At 40.7% G+C, this 17,624-nt stretch overlaps 1 protein-coding gene and 1 long non-coding RNA gene across 5 annotated transcripts in view; one reads left to right on the top strand and one right to left on the bottom strand.

The window, feature by feature from the left end:
• ANK3 (ankyrin 3) overlaps window positions 1–17,624 on the top strand; it is a 365,564-nt gene that overhangs the window by 308,135 nt on the left and 39,805 nt on the right. For 3 of the 4 annotated variants that reach the window (XM_055589787.1, XM_055589801.1, XM_055589797.1), the window contains 5 exons: window positions 110–338; window positions 953–1,078; window positions 1,831–1,953; window positions 3,486–3,567; window positions 16,267–16,341. In XM_055589787.1, the coding sequence (XP_055445762.1) occupies window positions 110–338; window positions 953–1,078; window positions 1,831–1,953; window positions 3,486–3,567; window positions 16,267–16,341 (635 nt within the window). Of the gene's footprint in view, window positions 1–109; window positions 339–952; window positions 1,079–1,830; window positions 1,954–2,399; window positions 2,427–3,485; window positions 3,568–7,858; window positions 15,644–16,266; window positions 16,342–17,624 lie in introns of all 4 variants that reach the window. The other variant, XM_055589804.1, reaches the window with a different exon arrangement.
• LOC129658954 (uncharacterized) lies at window positions 8,424–16,978 on the bottom strand. Its single transcript, XR_008717612.1, has 3 exons — window positions 16,839–16,978; window positions 15,420–15,559; window positions 8,424–8,539 (listed from the first exon to the last, which is right to left on the bottom strand). It is a non-coding gene; the product is annotated as an uncharacterized LOC129658954 (long non-coding RNA).

Below are 17,624 nucleotides of genomic sequence, written 5' to 3'. Positions count from 1 at the left end.
TTTAGTTCCTTTATATACTCTACTTTTTTAAAATGGTAAATTTTTTTAAGATTTGGCTTTGAAATCTCATTTTTATACTTTGTTACTGTTTTGTTTTTGTCTTCCTCAGATTTTGGCTTGCAGACTGCCATCAAGTTTTAGAAACTGTAGGGTTAGCCACACAGCTGTACAGAGAATTAATATGTGTTCCATATATGGCCAAGTTTGTTGTTTTTGCCAAAATGAATGATCCTGTAGAATCCTCTCTGCGATGTTTCTGCATGACAGATGATAAAGTGGATAAAACTTTAGAGCAGCAAGAGAATTTTGAGGAAGTTGCAAGAAGCAAAGACATTGAGGTGCCTTGTTTTTCAGCAAGTTCATTCTATTATATTCTCCAGATATGGAGTTTTCTATTTTGAGGTCATAATATAGCATGTACTATAAATTTCAAGTTCGTTGTTAATTTTAGTTTTTGTTTTAAAATTTTGATACAGATTCACTCTTAAATAATTTTAAGTATCTTTGAGACTATTTTAGTTGGTTAAAATGCACGAACAAGGAATCTAGGTCATGATCACAATTTTCCTGTGGCTACCTGAGTTATTATCATAGTCACTGTCTATACACATCACCATGATTTTCCACTTTTCAAACCAGTAATCAGATAAGTATCCAAGAGTCCAAAACAACTTACAGACTCTATGGATAAGTGATTGATGTCAGGTACATTCTCAAATATGTTTAAAATTGGGAGAATAAATCTATAATTCGCTTACATGTCCATGTTACAGTTTCCAATCACAGTTACTGTGAACCAATAATTATTTTTGTGGTAAACAGATGTAACTGCCCAATCAGAAGACAAATGTGACATAGAAACATATCAATCTTAATGTTATATTGACTTAAAATCTCAGAACTCTCTCAATTTAAATTAACATTAAATTATGTATTTCTTTTACTCTAATAGGTTCTTGAAGGAAAACCTATTTATGTTGATTGTTATGGAAACCTGGCCCCACTTACCAAAGGAGGACAACAACTTGTTTTTAATTTTTATGCTTTCAAAGAAAATAGACTGCCATTTTCCATCAAGGTAAATCACCTTCAAGAGAGATCCTGTGGATTTTTTTTAAATACTCTTAAAGATTAAAAAAGATTCTAATGATTTATTCTGTTTAAAATATCCCACCAAACTTCAATTCATAGGAATGAGATCATATTTTTGTCCTAGTTCTGTGTAAGTGTACTTCTGAGCCAGGAAACCTTTAGAATTAGTAAAAAGAGTTTCTGCCTTTTAAACAGTTAAGTGATCATTTATATTTAGACAAATGTTTGTAAGCCCAAGTGATCTAGAGCAATAACACACATCATATCTGGAATGCTCAGTAATCAAATAATGGATGAAATCCAGATTGAGTATTCGTTTCATCTTTATTTCTGGTCCAGCCCAGGACATTCTGGAGGGACTGTCTTCCTCCTCAGAGAACCAAAAGATATAGGGCAATTGTTTTATTATTATTTGCTTCTGTTATTGTTGTTAAAACTGAGGCTTTGAAAAAAAAATTTATTGGACAGGAAGAAAATGAATACAGCTCAGACTATTGGATTGTCAGGATGAGACAAGCCAATACAACATTCCTGTGTTTAGACTATTGATTGGGCATTCTAAATCTTGCCAAGTTTAAATGGGACTACGTTGGCTGACATGAGATTGTTATCCCCTTTTCCCTTTACTTTTCCTGGCTCTCAAAGGGTCCCATAAAACAAACATGCTTAACTCTTACACAGACAAGAATCCTCAGGAAAGTCTCTTTATATAACTGTCAACTACTTTAATTCTTCTAGATCAGAGACACCAGCCAAGAGCCCTGTGGCCGTCTGTCTTTTCTGAAAGAACCAAAGACAACAAAAGGACTCCCTCAAACAGCTGTTTGCAACTTAAACATCACTCTGCCAGCACATAAAAAGGTATCTTTTAATACTGCTTTATTTTAACTTTTTTCCCTGGTCTTGAAGAAGTAGGCCCTTGGTGTGCAATTAAGGAATGCTTTGTAACATGATTAAAGCTCTTGAAACTCAAGTTTTATTAGTCTCTTTGTGTAGATTGACTAAGTCTTGTGACTGTTGTGTCAGATTCTTATGGTTTGTATAATGGAGTCCTCTGTTTATTGCTTCTGCTGGTAGTTCACAGATTTTTTTTTTTTTTTTTTTTTGCTTTCAAATAATGTCACACATTAATTTGCCATGGATGTGTAGTTCTTGATATTTTTCGTTGGCTTCTTTTGGTTTACTTTGCTTTCTAAAGCAGCTTGCATTTTGTGCTCCCTATTCAGTCCTTTTCATATCCTGATATTCTTTTCCCTGCTGTCCATTATAATATTCCTTGTCTCTGCAATGCATCTTGGGACCAAAAGGAGACAGAGTCAGATCAAGATGATGAGGTAATATGAACACTTCTGCTTTTACTCTATCAGAGATAGACTAGAAACAGAATCTGTATAAAAGAAGGTGCAGAGGGCTGAAGTGTGGGAAACGTATTATATTTTTGCAGATCTTAGCTTAAATGAGGTAAAGGATACATATTTTTTTCTTAAAGAATAATTTACTCTTCCACATATACAGAAGAGTGCTTCAGTACATTTAATAAAATTAAAATCCGGCTAATGACTTAAAAAGAGAAACTGAAGTTTTTTAGTTTAGCATTTTTGAATGTGATAGACTGGCATGCATAAATATACATTTGTGTGTATTTTCACCTAGAATCTACTGTATAACTTTTAAATCAAAGATGGTGATAATATATGACATTTTATGTGTTTTATATACTATAAAAATATGTGCTTAATGGCTATTGATAAATATTTGATATTCTATTAAAAGACATTTATCTTAGCCATTTTTAAGAGTATAATTATTTAAGTTTCATAAGTTATCTCCTAATATTTCTCCAAGTTATATGATCATTGGATTTTTAAAACTCACAGCTCAGTAATATTAAATAGAATCAGCAGCTTTAAGATTCAGTAACACTACTTCAATAAAGCCATTAACCTGTTTGTAATCTCCTCATCTACATTTTATGCCTATGAACAGACAGAAACAATAGCAGTAATCGGAATGTTAAACTTTGTGTGCCTTTTCCCTTGAATGTACTCACAAAGAGTGAGTGTACATCGTGATGTATGTGCTTTCAATATGAACAAATTTGGGAGAATTTATTGCTCAGCATCAGAAGTCTCTGTAACGCTCGTCTTTTATCTGTAGTTCCCTGTAGTCTGCTGTGTCGGTGCCCTTATATTTTGCTAAGTGATAGTTCTTTGGTGAAGATATTGGGGTGGGGCTGTAGAATCACAGTGGGGAACTAATATTTCCCTAAGAAAATCTGTTAAGAAAAATAAGGATAAACAAGATATCGACCTGCCATTCTACAAAATGTTTCAAAATGATGAAAATGTCACAAGGAACTGGAACATACTCGTTCTCTTCTTTTTCTTTTCCAGACTGAGAAAACGGACAGACGACAGAGTTTTGCGTCGTTAGCTTTACGTAAGCGCTACAGCTACTTGACTGAGCCTGGAATGAGTGAGTTTCCTAACACATTTACTAATCTACGTGGATTTTTATAAGAAGAGACATTTTTTCTATACAAACAGAATTTTGGAGTCATGTGAAAGAAAACTCAATGGCAAAAGAAAACTGCCTACAGGAAAATTTTATCATGAGATCTAAGTAATATTTTGTACATAGTTGGAGATACAAGGTACAAACACCCCCAGATCATAGCTTATTAGCTCTTTTTTTTTTTTTTTTTAGAATTAGAAACATCTATCACTTGACTTTGAAAACCCTGATTTCACTTTGGTTGCTAACTATGTTAGGAGATAATACTATACCAAGATTGGTTTATATCCATGCTAAAAAGAGAAAACATTTTCATACATGTCAGATAGTATAAAAGACGATAAAGTAACTCTGGTCATTATTTCATTTGTCTTAATATAGGTAGGTCATTCTAGCTTAGTCCTGATTCTTTTTTTCCCAGTTGGCAGGAATTAGATTTTCCTACCTTCCTGGGGTAGCATTTGTTTACTGATTTCTAATTCCTCTCCCTCTCTCTCCCTCCCTCCCTCTGCCCTTTATTAAATATCAACTCTAAGGTTGGGCTTTACTAGACCAGTTAAACCCTTTTCTTCTCGCAGTAAATGTTCACTGTTAACTAGCTTGTAAGTATCAAGGCATAGATTCATCCAGTCATATTCATTCATTTCCTCCCTTTGTATTCCCTCCCCTCTCCTTCCCTCCTCCTTATGGTTATCACCTCCGGTGATCACGGCCCTCAAGATAACCCTCTCCACCAACATGAACTAAGAGTATGTTTGACTGATGTGGCATGGTGCCACTTTAACCATCAGAGGAGGATTTAGGCAAACATTATTTTTAAATTAGTGAATTATTTCTGGCTGCTTCCCATTACTCACAGTTACTTGAGTTCAAGGAGGATTGGAAATTTACCAGTAAGAACCACAACTGTTTTTTCCCATCTTTCCTGAATTCTTGCTTCTGTGGGCCAACATAACATATTAAATATGCAGCAGGAAACTACTCTACTACTTCATTCAGGTGGTCTCAGCATAATCTTCTGGAATCTATCCCCTGGAGAGCTCTTACATTCAGACACGAAATAGGGAGTATAAGAGAAAGACAGGGAGTACAAGAGAAAGGAAACCCAACCACACTCATGAATGTTCTTCTAGATCTCTTTCTTCCCCTAGTATAACTATCTAAATCTTTCCAAAACCGTAAGGGCTGAAATTAACTCTCATTATGCTATAAAGCAGGGAAGGTGTGTGTGTTTAACTAGATGTATGTATAAATTTCCTGGATAGACGTTTTCCTTGTGATACTACTTTGCCTCAAAGCTAGGGCTTTCGTGGCATGGCTGTCTGGGACTCCCAAGCCACACCCTTAAGCTCTGGACAGGCTGCAGCTACTTGAGGTCAGGTACCTCTGGACAAGCTAGCTCCTTTCTGATTGTTGTGCCCTGAGGTGTGTGTTTGGGGAATATATGAGTTGTAAGGTCAGGTGCATGTGCTAACGTCAATTGAATTTTTCCCACTTCTGAAACGGTTGCTACTTTTCAGTTAGCTTCATGAAGGCATATGTAGTTTGTCTTCCTTGACTTTTGATAGAAGGCAGAGGGTTCTCTCTTCTCTGTTTTATGAGAGGGAGCATATGGTGGACAGAAGAATGGGAAGGAGTAAGAAAGGACTAAAAGAAAAACTAGGGAAATGTTATGACCCCTAAATTGGTGTTAAAAGAAGAAGTGAATGTAACTTTTCTCATAGTTCCCTGTCTGGAACCACCTACCCAAGCCACCCAGCCTCTTTAAAAAAAAAGGTTCTGGTATAATTCAGTGCTTGACATCCAGAATTCCCTTTGTTATAAGTGAAGAGTGAAAGTCGCTCAGTTGTGTCCAGCTCTTTGGACCCCCTGCCAGGCTCCTCTGTCCATGGAATTCTCCAGGCCAGAATACTGGAGTGGGTAGCCATTTCCTTCTCTAGAGGATCTTCCCAACCCAGGGATCAAACCCAGGTCTCCCACATTGCAGGCAGATTCTTTACCATCTGAGCCACCAGGGAAGGCCTTTGTTATAAAGGGTATCACAAAATATGTATCATTAAAGCATAAAATATATAACTAATCAGTAAATTGGCTGCTTTGTGCAAAGCATAAAACCATAGATGTGGTTCAGAAGACTTCTCTGCTTAGTGGAGCCAGACTTGAGTGGTAAAACAGAGATGCTCTGCCAGTTTCTGGTAGTTATAAAAATAAGTCCTTCTTTGAGACATTGAACTGAGCCCAAATCACTGAATTGAAGGAATCCTTAAACCGTCCATTTGCAGTGTGGTGTTCCCAAAAGAATTAGACAATATAATATTGAGAATTAGGACCAGGAGGGGTAATGAATGGGTGAGTTTTTCCTTAGTTCTTCCACTTCTCTTTAGAATAATGTGTAAGCCTAGAAAAGGATATGTTCTGAATGTTTGAATTTAAATGTACACTAGGAATGAAAATCTTCACCCTTGTGGGAGTAGCTGCTAATCCAAGGACTGGATTGTAGCAATGGCGAGAGCACAGCATGAAGAGGAGCGTAAAGATGAAGCAGATTCTCATTTCCTCTTCGCGTTTCACTCTTATTCTGAACCAGTGCTTTCTGGGAGCAAGACTGTACTCAACTTTGACATAGAACTTAACCCTTGGCAGGCATTCCAAACCTCTGTGATCAGCTTGGTTTGTTTCTTAGAACTGTAGAAATAGAGAGGACTTGGTGTGTGCTTGCCATCCCCCAGCGAGTATGTGGACTTCATCTGTATGTTTCTTGTCCCATTGCCAGGAGATGCTGGTATTAAATCCATCTTTCCTAGTGGTAGGTCTGCCTCATGGCTTCTGCGGTGTTTGGGATGTCCTTGAGTCCCATGAATATTCTGGGAAGGCACCAGAATTGACCCCTCTGTTATTGATTAAACATATATACAGATATATTCTGTATCCCACTATAGATACTTAAATATGGGGTGTTAAAAATATGACTGTGCTTTTTAAATTTCCCCCATGATACCTTTTGAGAATTAAAAGTATAATGGATTATGAAAAATATCTGAGTGCTATGTGCTTTTTGTCCATAATAAAGACAAACCAGACATGGATACATTCTGTTGCAGAGGGATTTTTTCATATGCAGTATTAAATATTTTCATAAAAATCTCAAAAGGTACCAAGACTTAACATCTCATGGAAAAAGTGTACTCTTCTTTCTAAATGCTCTTGTGAAAGTATTTTTAAAGTTTGCACATTGTGCATAATATGGCATAAAAACTGTATTACTTCTTTGGCTCGTTTGCCGTGATATATTGCGCATGAGAAAATGTTTTCAGTTGCTTTGCTTGCTTATGGTAACCATGAACCATATTTCTGGTTTTTTTCCCCTTTTGTGTGTGTGTGTGTGTGTGTGTGTGTACACATGCATTCTAAAATCATTTCATATTATGTTTCTTTTTTTCTTCACCAAAAGGAATATACTGCATGGAAAAGATCAATGCAAACATTCCTTTTCTTTGTTTTTTTTCTTTTAAAATTCTGACTCAGAAAATTTCTTGCTCTTATTGGCTTTTTATGGGTGTGAAGCATAACCGAATTGTGCATGGAAGATGCAAATTTAAAATCCAGTGGCTTCACAGTTTGCACATCAGTTGCCTGTCACTTAAAAGTTATTTTGGATTCTGCATGAAATAGGCTTGAGTGGTTTTCTAAAATAAGAGTTTTAGACATTTAATGTATAGCTATGCACATTGATATGGCTCTGAGTAGGTGGCATCTGTATCACTGAGAGGTTCAAGGAGAAGGAACATTAGAAATTACTGAAATGAGAGTTATATGGTTGTGCAGAACAAATATGTACCTATACAGGCAAAACAGAAAGGCTACTGATATTTCAAAACCAGCACATAAGAAAGTCAATAGGAAGTAAGCGAACAGTTTTCCATTGTGGTTATTTTTCTCATCATTAATTCTTTCCTCATGTTTTTTATTTTTCATTGTTGGCCTCTTGGTTGCAGTGTGCTTTTTCTGTCTTTCATTTCACATTGCTCTGTGTTTTATTTAGTTTTATTTTTAACCTTGGATTAGTTGCGTCTATAGAAATTTTTTTTTCCCTCTTAATTGTTCCTTTTGCCTCTTCCATTCTGAATCATGCAAACAATTGTACTTGCTTTTGTAATATTTCAAAGTTTACTGACCAATTTTTTTCTCTGGTCTCTCTGTTTCTCAACCATTTTTGTTGATTTTTGTGTTTGATTTCATTTTAAAATTTAAGAAACAGTTGAACGGAGTGCAGGAGCAACAAGATCCCTCCCCACCACTTACTCTTACAAGCCATTCTTTTCTACAAGACCCTACCAGTCCTGGACCACAGCTCCGATGACAGTACCCGGGCCGGCCAAGTCAGGCTTCACTTCCTTGTCAAGTTCTTCCTCTAATACGCCATCAGCTTCCCCATTAAAATCAATATGGTCTGTTTCGACTCCTTCGCCAATCAAATCCACATTAGGCGCATCAACTACATCTTCGGTTAAATCCATTAGTGACGTGGCATCTCCAATTAGATCCTTTCGGACAATTTCTTCACCAATAAAAACAGTGGTGTCACAGTCTCCATACAATATCCAGGTTTCCTCTGGCACCCTGGTTAGAGCTCCCACAGTCACAGAGGCCTCACCTTTAAAGGGGCTGGCATCCACTTCTACATTTTCCTCTCGAACCTCCCCAGTGACTACCGCAGGATCTCTTTTGGAGAGGTCATCAATTACTATGACACCCCCTGCTTCCCCCAAATCAAACATTAATATGTATTCTTCGAGTCTGCCATTTAAGTCAATTATCACATCAGCAGCACCGCTAATCTCTTCACCTTTAAAGTCAGTGGTGTCTCCAGCTAAAGCAACAGCTGATGTCATTTCATCAGCTAAAGTTACCATGGCCTCTTCTCTTTCATCACCTGTGAAACAGATGCCCGGACATGCAGAGGTAGCATTAGTCAATGGATCTATTTCCCCTCTGAAATATCCATCATCTTCAACGTTAATTAATGGATGCAAAGCCACTGCCACATTACAGGAAAAAATTGCTACAGCCACAAACTCTGTGAGCTCTGTGGTTAACGCGGCCACTGATGCAGTTGAGAAAGTGTTCCCTTCCACTACAGCAATGCCATTTTCCCCACTCAGGTCTTATGTTTCTCCAGCACCATCAGCTTTTCAGTCTCTAAGAACTCCTTCTGCAAGTGCACTCTATACATCCCTTGGGTCATCAATATCTGCAACTACCTCATCTGTAACTTCATCAATAATAACAGTGCCAGTATACTCTGTAGTCAATGTTTTGCCAGAACCAGCATTAAAGAAACTTCCAGACTCTAATTCACTTACAAAATCAGCAGCAGCCTTGCTGTCGCCCATTAAAACATTGACTACGGAGACACGTCCTCAGCCCCATTTCAATCGAACTTCATCTCCAGTTAAATCATCTTTGTTCCTTGCACCATCTGCCCTTAAGCTGTCTACACCATCTTCTCTATCTTCCAGTCAGGAGATATTAAAAGATGTGGCTGAAATGAAGGAGGACCTAATGCGGATGACTGCAATACTCCAAACAGATGTGCCTGAGGAGAAGCCATTCCAACCTGAACTCCCCAAAGAAGGGAGAATCGATGATGAAGAACCTTTCAAAATTGTCGAGAAAGTCAAGGAAGACTTAGTGAAAGTTAGTGAAATCCTTAAAAAGGATGTCTGTGTAGATAAAGGACCGCTCAAATCACCAAAGAGTGACAAAGGACACTCTCCTGAAGATGACTGGATAGAATTTAGTTCAGAAGAAATAAGAGAGGCAAGGCAACAAGCTGGTGTGAGCCATTCTCCCTCTCTGCCAGAGAGAGTGCAAGTCAAGGCAAAGGCTGCCTCCGAGAAGGATTACAACCTGACCAAAGTTATCGATTACCTAACAAATGATATCGGGAGTAGTTCTCTGACAAACTTAAAGTACAAGTTTGAGGATGCCAAGAAGGATGGTGAAGAGAGACAGAAACGAATTTTAAAACCAGCAATTGCCCTGCAGGAACACAAACTCAAAATGCCTCCAGCCTCCATGAGGCCTTCCACCTCTGAGAAAGAGTTATGTAAGATGGCCGATTCCTTTTTTGGAACAGATACTATTTTGGAGTCTCCAGATGACTTTTCTCAACATGACCAAGATAAAAGCCCCTTGTCTGACAGTGGCTTTGAAACAAGAAGTGAAAAAACACCTTCGGCCCCACAAAGCGCTGAAAGCACTGGTCCCAAACCACTCTTCCACGAAGTCCCCATCCCTCCAGTCATTACAGAAACAAGAACTGAAGTGGTTCATGTTATCAGGAGCTATGAGCCCTCAGCTGGAGATGCTCCCCCGTCCCAACCAGAGGAGCCCGTGTCACCCAAACCGTCACCTACTTTTATGGAACTGGAACCAAAGCCCACCACGTCTAGCATTAAAGAAAAAGTCAAAGCGTTTCAGATGAAAGCCGGTAGTGAAGAAGATGACCACAATCACGTTCTGGGCAAAGGCATGCGTGTTAAGGAAGAGACTCACATCACCACAACCACCAGAATGGTTTATCATTCTCCACCAGGCAGTGAAGGTACCTCTGAGAGAATTGAAGAAACCATGTCAGTCCACGACATCATGAAAGCCTTTCAGTCTGGTCGGGACCCTTCCAAAGAACTGGCAGGTCTGTTTGAACATAAGTCGGCAGTATCTCCAGACGTTCACAAGTCTGCTGCTGAAACCTCAGCCCAGCACACAGAGAAGGACAACCAAATGAAACCCAAACTGGAGCGTATAATAGAAGTCCACATCGAAAAAGGTAACCAGGCTGAGCCCACTGAAGTCATTATTAGAGAAACCAAAAAGCATCCAGAAAAGGAAATGTATGTATATCAGAAAGACTTATCCCGGGGAGATATTAACCTAAAAGATTTTCTGCCAGAAAAACACGATGCTTTTCCTTGTTCAGAGGAACAGGGTCAGCAAGAAGAAGAAGAACTCACTGCTGAAGAGTCATTGCCTTCTTATCTGGAGTCTTCCAGAGTAAACACTCCTGTGTCCCAAGAAGAAGATAGTCGCCCTAGTTCTGCTCAACTCATATCCGATGACTCTTATAAAACACTGAAGCTTTTGAGTCAACACTCAATAGAATACCATGACGATGAGTTGTCAGAACTAAGAGGGGAGTCTTACAGGTTTGCTGAGAAAATGCTTCTGTCAGAAAAGCTAGATGTGTCTCATTCTGATACTGAGGAATCGGTTACAGACCATGCAGGACCCCCTAGCTCAGAGTCTGATAAGCGGGCCAGAGAAAAAGTAGTCACTGCCCCCAAAAAAGAAATTCTCTCCAAAATCTATAAAGATGTGTCTGAAAATGGTGTAGGTAAAGTGTCTAAAGATGAGCATTTTGATAAAGTGACAGTGTTGCACTATTCTGGCGATGTTAGTAGTCCAAAACATGCCATGTGGATGCGCTTTACTGAGGACAGATTAGATAGAGGTAGAGAGAAGTTGATGTACGAAGACAGGGTGGACAGGACCGTGAAGGAAGCTGAAGAGAAACTGACTCAAGTGTCACAGTTTTTTCGTGACAAAACTGAAAAGCTCAATGATGAACTGCAGTCCCCAGAGAAAAAGCAACGCCCTAGAAATGGCAAAGAATACTCATCCCAAAGCTCTACCAGTAGCAGCCCTGAGAAAGCACTGCTGACGGAACTGCTGGCCTCCGGTGATGAGTGGGTCAAGGTGAGGCAACATGGCCGTGAGGGACACGGCATCCCCAGAGCCGATGAGAGGAACGCAGCCCATCTGCCCGGCGGCCCAGAGATGGCTCCTCCCCAGCAGACCGAGGACAGCAAGTCCACAGAGGAAGCCAAAGGAAGTAGTTCTCAGAGCAAAGAACCAGAAGGGCCCCAATCTGGGTTTCAGCTCAAGCAATCTAAACTCAGTTCCATTAGATTAAAATTTGAACAGGGCGCACAGGCCAAAAGTAAGGACGTTTCTCAAGAAGACAGAAAGCCAGATGGCCAATCCAGAATCCCAGTTAAAAAAATCCAGGAAAGCAAGCTACCTGTCTACCAGGCGTTTGCTCGAGAAAAACAGCAGAAGGCCACAGACCCCTCAGATGAAAGTGTCTCTGTGCAAAAAGACCCTACAGTACTAAAAGCTAAAGATGAGCATGCCGAGAGCAATGAGATGGTTGTAAATGATTTTGGTTCTGATGATGTGAAAAAACAGAGGACTGAAATGTCAAGTAAAGCGATGCCTGACTATTTTTCTGAGCAACAGGCTAAAGACTTGTCTTGTCATGTAACCGCAGACTTAGCAACAAAGGGACCATGGGACAAAAAGGTCTTTAGAACGTGGGAAAGTTCTGGAGCTGCTAATAATAAGTCACAGAAAGAGAAACTTTCACATGTACTTGTTCATGATGTAAGAGAAAATCATGTTGGTCCCCCTGAGAGTAAAATTGTTGACCAGAGGGATGAGTTTTTGTCTGTGACTGAGAGAGAACACAAATTGTTAACTAATGGCTCTCTCTCAGAAATTAAGGAAATGACTGTAAAATCTCCCTCCAAAAAAGTCTTATATAGGGAATATGTTGTTAAAGATGGGGAGCATCCCGGTGGCTCTCTTGACCAGCCTTCCAGGAGAAGTGAGAGCTCGGCGGTGTCGCACATCCCGGTCAGGGTTGCAGAGGAAAGGAGGACACCAGCTCCAGATATTCGCGATGGTTTTTGTGAGCCGTCGACATTTCCAAAACATGAACTGTCGCCAAAATTATCCCGGTCAAGTATGACTAAAGAGACAGTTGAGACACAGCACTTTAATTCTATAGAAGAGGAAAAAGTAACCTATTCAGAAATCAGCAAAGTTTCAAAACACCAGAGTTATGTAGGCTTATGCCCGCCTCTCGATGAAACAGAGCTCTCCCCGACCAAGTCTCCAGATTCTCTAGAGTTTAGCCCAGGAAAGGAATCGCCCTCTAGTGATGTATTCGACCACAGTCCCATTGATGGATTGGAAAAAGTTGCACCACTAGCCCAGACGGAGGGAGGGAAAGAAATAAAAACTTTACCTGTTTATGTCAGCTTTGTGCAGGTGGGAAAGCAGTATGAGAAGGAGATACAACAAGGAGGTGTAAAAAAAATCATAAGTCAGGAATGTAAGACAGTGCAAGAGACCAGGGGAACCTTTTACACGACTAGACAGCAGAAGCAACCTCCTTCTCCTCAAGGTAGTCCGGAAGATGATACTCTAGAGCAAGTTTCCTTTCTAGACAGCTCTGGGAAGAGCCCTTTAACCCCAGAGACACCCAGTTCCGAGGAAGTGAGTTACGAATTTACGTCTAAGACACCAGACTCGCTTATAGCTTATATACCAGGCAAACCCAGCCCAATTCCCGAGGTTTCGGAGGAATCTGAGGAGGAGGAACAGGCCAAATCGGCTTCCTTAAAGCAGCCTGCAGGGGAGGAGATGGCTGCAGTCGAGCATGAAATGCCTAACAACGTGAGCAAGGACTCTAACCAGAGACCCAAAACTAACAGAGTTGCCTACATTGAATTTCCCCCTCCTCCACCGCTGGATGCAGACCAGATGGAGTTGGATAAGAAACATCCTTATCTTCCTGAAAGGGAGGTTGACATGATTGAAGTGAGTCTGCAAGACGAGCATGACAAGTACCAGCTGGCCGAACCGGTCATCAGGGTGCAGCCACCCTCCCCAGTTCCTCCTGGGGCGGACATCAGTGACTCCAGTGATGACGAATCCCTTTATCAGCCAGTGCCAGTCAAAAAATACACCTTCAAGTTAAAGGAGGTCGACGATGAACAAAAAGAAGTGACCAAATCCAAAGCCTCTGCTGAAAAGGCTTCCACCCAGAAAGAATTAGAAATGAATGGAGCTGGAAAAGATACTGAATTCGGCCTTGGCTTTGAGTCACCTCAGAATGAAGCTACCCAGAACGGGAACAATGACCAGTCCATCACAGAGTGTTCCATTGCCACCACAGCAGAGTTCTCTCACGATACGGATGCCACAGAGATCGACTCTCTGGATGGCTACGACCTGCAAGACGAAGATGATGGCTTGACTGAGAGTGATTCTAAGCTCCCCAGTCAGACCCTGGAGCTGAAGAAAGATATCTGGAACACGGAGGGCATTCTGAAGCCAGCTGATCGCTCCTTTAGCCAAAGCAAACTCGAAGTTATCGAGGAGGAGGAGGGAAGGTTGGGACCAGATGACGATAAGCCACCTCCTAAAAGTTATCCATCTGAAAAGACTCCTGATAAGACTGATCAGAAGTCAGGGGCCCAGTTTTTCACACTAGAAGGCAGACATCCTGACAGATCAGTGTTTCCTGATACTTACTTCAGTTACAAAGTAGATGAAGAATTTGCCACTCCTTTTAAAACGGTAGCTACCAAAGGTCTAGATTTTGACCCCTGGTCTAATAACCGAGGAGATGATGACGTGTATGACGGTAAATCCCGGGAAGATGAAAATAAGCCATTTGGTCTGGCTGTGGAAGACCGCTCTCCAGCAACCACCCCCGATACAACACCGGCCCGCACGCCAACTGATGAAAGTACCCCAACTAGTGAGCCTAACCCCTTCCCATTTCACGAAGGAAAAATGTTTGAGATGACTCGCAGTGGTGCAATTGACATGAGCAAGAGGGATTTTGTTGAAGAGAGGCTCCAATTTTTCCAGATTGGTGAGCATACTTCTGAAGGGAAGTCAGGGGACCCGGGGGAAGGGGATAAAAGCACGGTCACTGCCACACCACAGCCACAGGCAGGGGACACCACTGTAGAAACCAATCTAGAGGGAAATGTAGAGGCACCTCCAGTGGAACCCAACCCCAGCATCCCGACCAGCGGAGAGTGTCAGGAAGGCACGTCCACGAGTGGCTCACAGGAGAAAGCAGGAGCAGCCACTCACTCCTCTAAACTTGACCCCAAGTTGCGCACGCCTATAAAAATGGGAATTTCTGCATCCACCATGACCTTGAAGAAAGAAGGCCCTGGAGAAGTGACAGATAAGACAGAAGCTGTGATGACCAGTGGTCAGGGATTAGAGAATGAACCTATAACGGTGGTTTCAAATGCAGCCAATAGCCACATGGGCGTTAGGCCCCAAGAAAAACATGATTTTCAAAAAGATAACTTTAATAACAACAACAATTTGGATTCTTCCACTATACAGACAGATAACATTACAAGTCATGTAGTTCTGACAGAACATTCTGCACCCACTCGTACCACAGAGAAAGCTAATCCAGTGAAAAGCTCATCAGAGAAAAAGACAGGGCTACTTCAAGGACATTGTGTGAGAGAGAAACAGAAAGTTCTTGGAGAGCAGCAAAAGACAAAGGAACCAATAGGGATTAGGCGAAAATCCAAACTTCCCATAAAGGCCACTTCACCAAAAGATCTCTTCCCACCACCAGATCATATGCCAAACATTAATGTGAGTAAAATGAAGCAGGTTAGTCAGTCTGAGAAAACCAAAGGCCTTACTACTTCTTCGTGTGTAGATGTGAAGTCCAGAATTCCAGTGAAAAACACACACAGGGATAACCCAGGTTCAGTTAGAAAACCATGTGCCACACAAAAGCAAGGGCAGCCAGAGAAAGGCAAGGCCAAACAGCTTCCATCCAAGTTGCCAGTAAAGGTAAGATCCACCTGTATCACCTCCACCACCACCACCACCACCACCACAGTTAAAGTCAGGAAAAGTCAGCTTAAGGAAGTATGTAAACATTCCATTGAATATTTTAAGGGAATTAGTGGTGAGACCTTAAAGCTTGTGGACCGCCTCTCTGAAGAAGACAAAAAGATGCAGTCCGAGTTGTCCGATGAGGAAGACAGTACCTCAAGAAACACGTCGTTGTCCGAGACTTCCCGGGGTGGCCCGCCTTCGGTTACAACGAGGTCTGCTAGAGATAAGAAAACAGAGGCAGCACCTTTAAAATCAAAGAGTGAAAAGGCCGGCAGTGAGAAAAGGAGCAGTAGAAGGACTGGTGAGAATGAAGGCAGTCAGGTCTCTCGAGCACTCTTTGCTCACATCCTGGAGAACGAGCATAGTTTGTAAACACTTTCCAACCTGTAGACCCTAGTGCATGAGCTGTTGTGATTGCCTGTGGAGTGACTTAACCGTAGTTTCTCATTCCGTCATCGCCATCTGTGTGTGCTGTCTATATACTCTTCTCTCCTTCCTTTTAACCCAACGACACTAGAGACAGCTAGGGAAGCATGCTGAAGATATCGGTGTCATTCAAGATGAGCAACTTTTTTTTCAATGTGCTAGTGCATATGATTCTGTCACAGTAAAAGCACAGATGTTGAAATGCCATCGTGGTGTTTTCACCCCCACGACACTTCTGTAGCTATTGTCGAGTAGCTAGCTCGTCAGCATGTTGAATTTCATTACATCGAGCATCCATGTAGTCTGACATTTGGCCTGATGTAGGTGAAAACCAAGTGAGTCATGTAAAAGAGGAGTGCTCATGTAGGTGACTAGGACACATTTCAGTGTGCAGTGTTAGCGTCAGTCTCTCTGTAAAATCTGAGTACTGCTAAAAGCAATTTTCCAGTGTCGTGTCTTTCTTGATGATTGTTTTAATTAAGAAATTGTAAATCGTAGGTCCACAGAGTCCATGTGAACGGACAGATATCAGGATGGCAATAGTAGCCGATCACCTGGGACTCAGTTGGACAGGTAAGTGTGTATACACCTGAATGAAATTTCTTAATTTGTCTTTTTCACAAATAGTTTATTATTTTTTTTTAAAAAGGAATAAAAAACATTTTAATCACTCATAATTCTATCTACCCAGAGTTAATTACAGACAATACCTTGTATACTGTGTTTTTTTCCAAAGCTTTTCTATGCATATGCACTATAGAATAGAAAATTTAAATTTATTTGACCTTAAATTTGAGTACTTTCTTCACAATGCCATTTCTGGTAATATAGGATAACCTTTTTACCTAATGGAAGATTTATTGGGGGGCATAAAGGAAAATATACCTAAAGGCTATGGTTTTTAAATAATACAAAATGTTGAAGCATGGTTTATGCCCTTCGAGTAGCTCTCTTAGGCAACAGTTCAACTAATCCATGCCTAGGTTTCACAAAGTTTTCATTATTCATGAGTCATTGTCACAATTTTTGTGATATACACACATTATTTATAATATACACATTTTATTTACCTGAAACTTTTAAGGAGACTCAGTTTTATGCTCAAAGATGTATTTAAAAGGAAATCTCATGTCACTTTTTTTCCCCCAAAAATGCTTCCTTTTGTTTTTAGTAATTTGATTTGTTTTGGGACCTTCTGGGTCGTCACGGTCGTGCGGGTTTTTCTCCGGCTGTGGCAGGCGGGGGCTGCTCTCTGCTGTAGGGCACAGGCTGCAGTGTCTTCTCTTGCCGCAGAGCACGAGCTCTAGAGCGCGTGGGCTTCAGCGGTTGCGGCTCCCGGGCTCGAGAGCACACGCTCAGCAGTTGTGGCACACACAAGCCGAGCTGCTCCAAGGCACGCGGGACCTTCCTGGATTAGGGATTCCACCTGCGTCTCCCCCATTGGCAGGTGAATTCTTTACCACTGAGCCACCAGGGAAGCCCATTGTATCACTGTGATAATAGAAAACAAGGATCATTGTCAATAACTATATAAACAACAAAACAAAGGATGACAGTTAAATTTTGAATTAAATTTTTAAGAAAAAGGATACGGATAAATGAATCTATTCAATTTACAAAAATAGTTGGATTCTGTGAAATGAATGAAACCTTTTATAATTGGCGTGTAGAAAAGGAATATTTGGCTTGATTCCACTTCACTTAAGATGAAGATAAGGCTCTGTGTCAACTGGACAGTACTGCTTTGTATTCTGATATTAACTGGGCCCCTCAAATCCTACTTCACATGAATCAGAGAAATTTTAAATTTTATAGATTGTATGTATTTTTTTTAATGCACAGCCAAACAACATAAA

This window comes from Bubalus kerabau, chromosome 1 (genome assembly GCF_029407905.1).
Source record: "Bubalus kerabau isolate K-KA32 ecotype Philippines breed swamp buffalo chromosome 1, PCC_UOA_SB_1v2, whole genome shotgun sequence".
NCBI lineage: Eukaryota > Metazoa > Chordata > Mammalia > Artiodactyla > Bovidae > Bubalus > Bubalus kerabau.
Note: the sequence above shows the minus strand (reverse complement) of the source record. Positions and strands in the feature narration are given on the sequence as shown.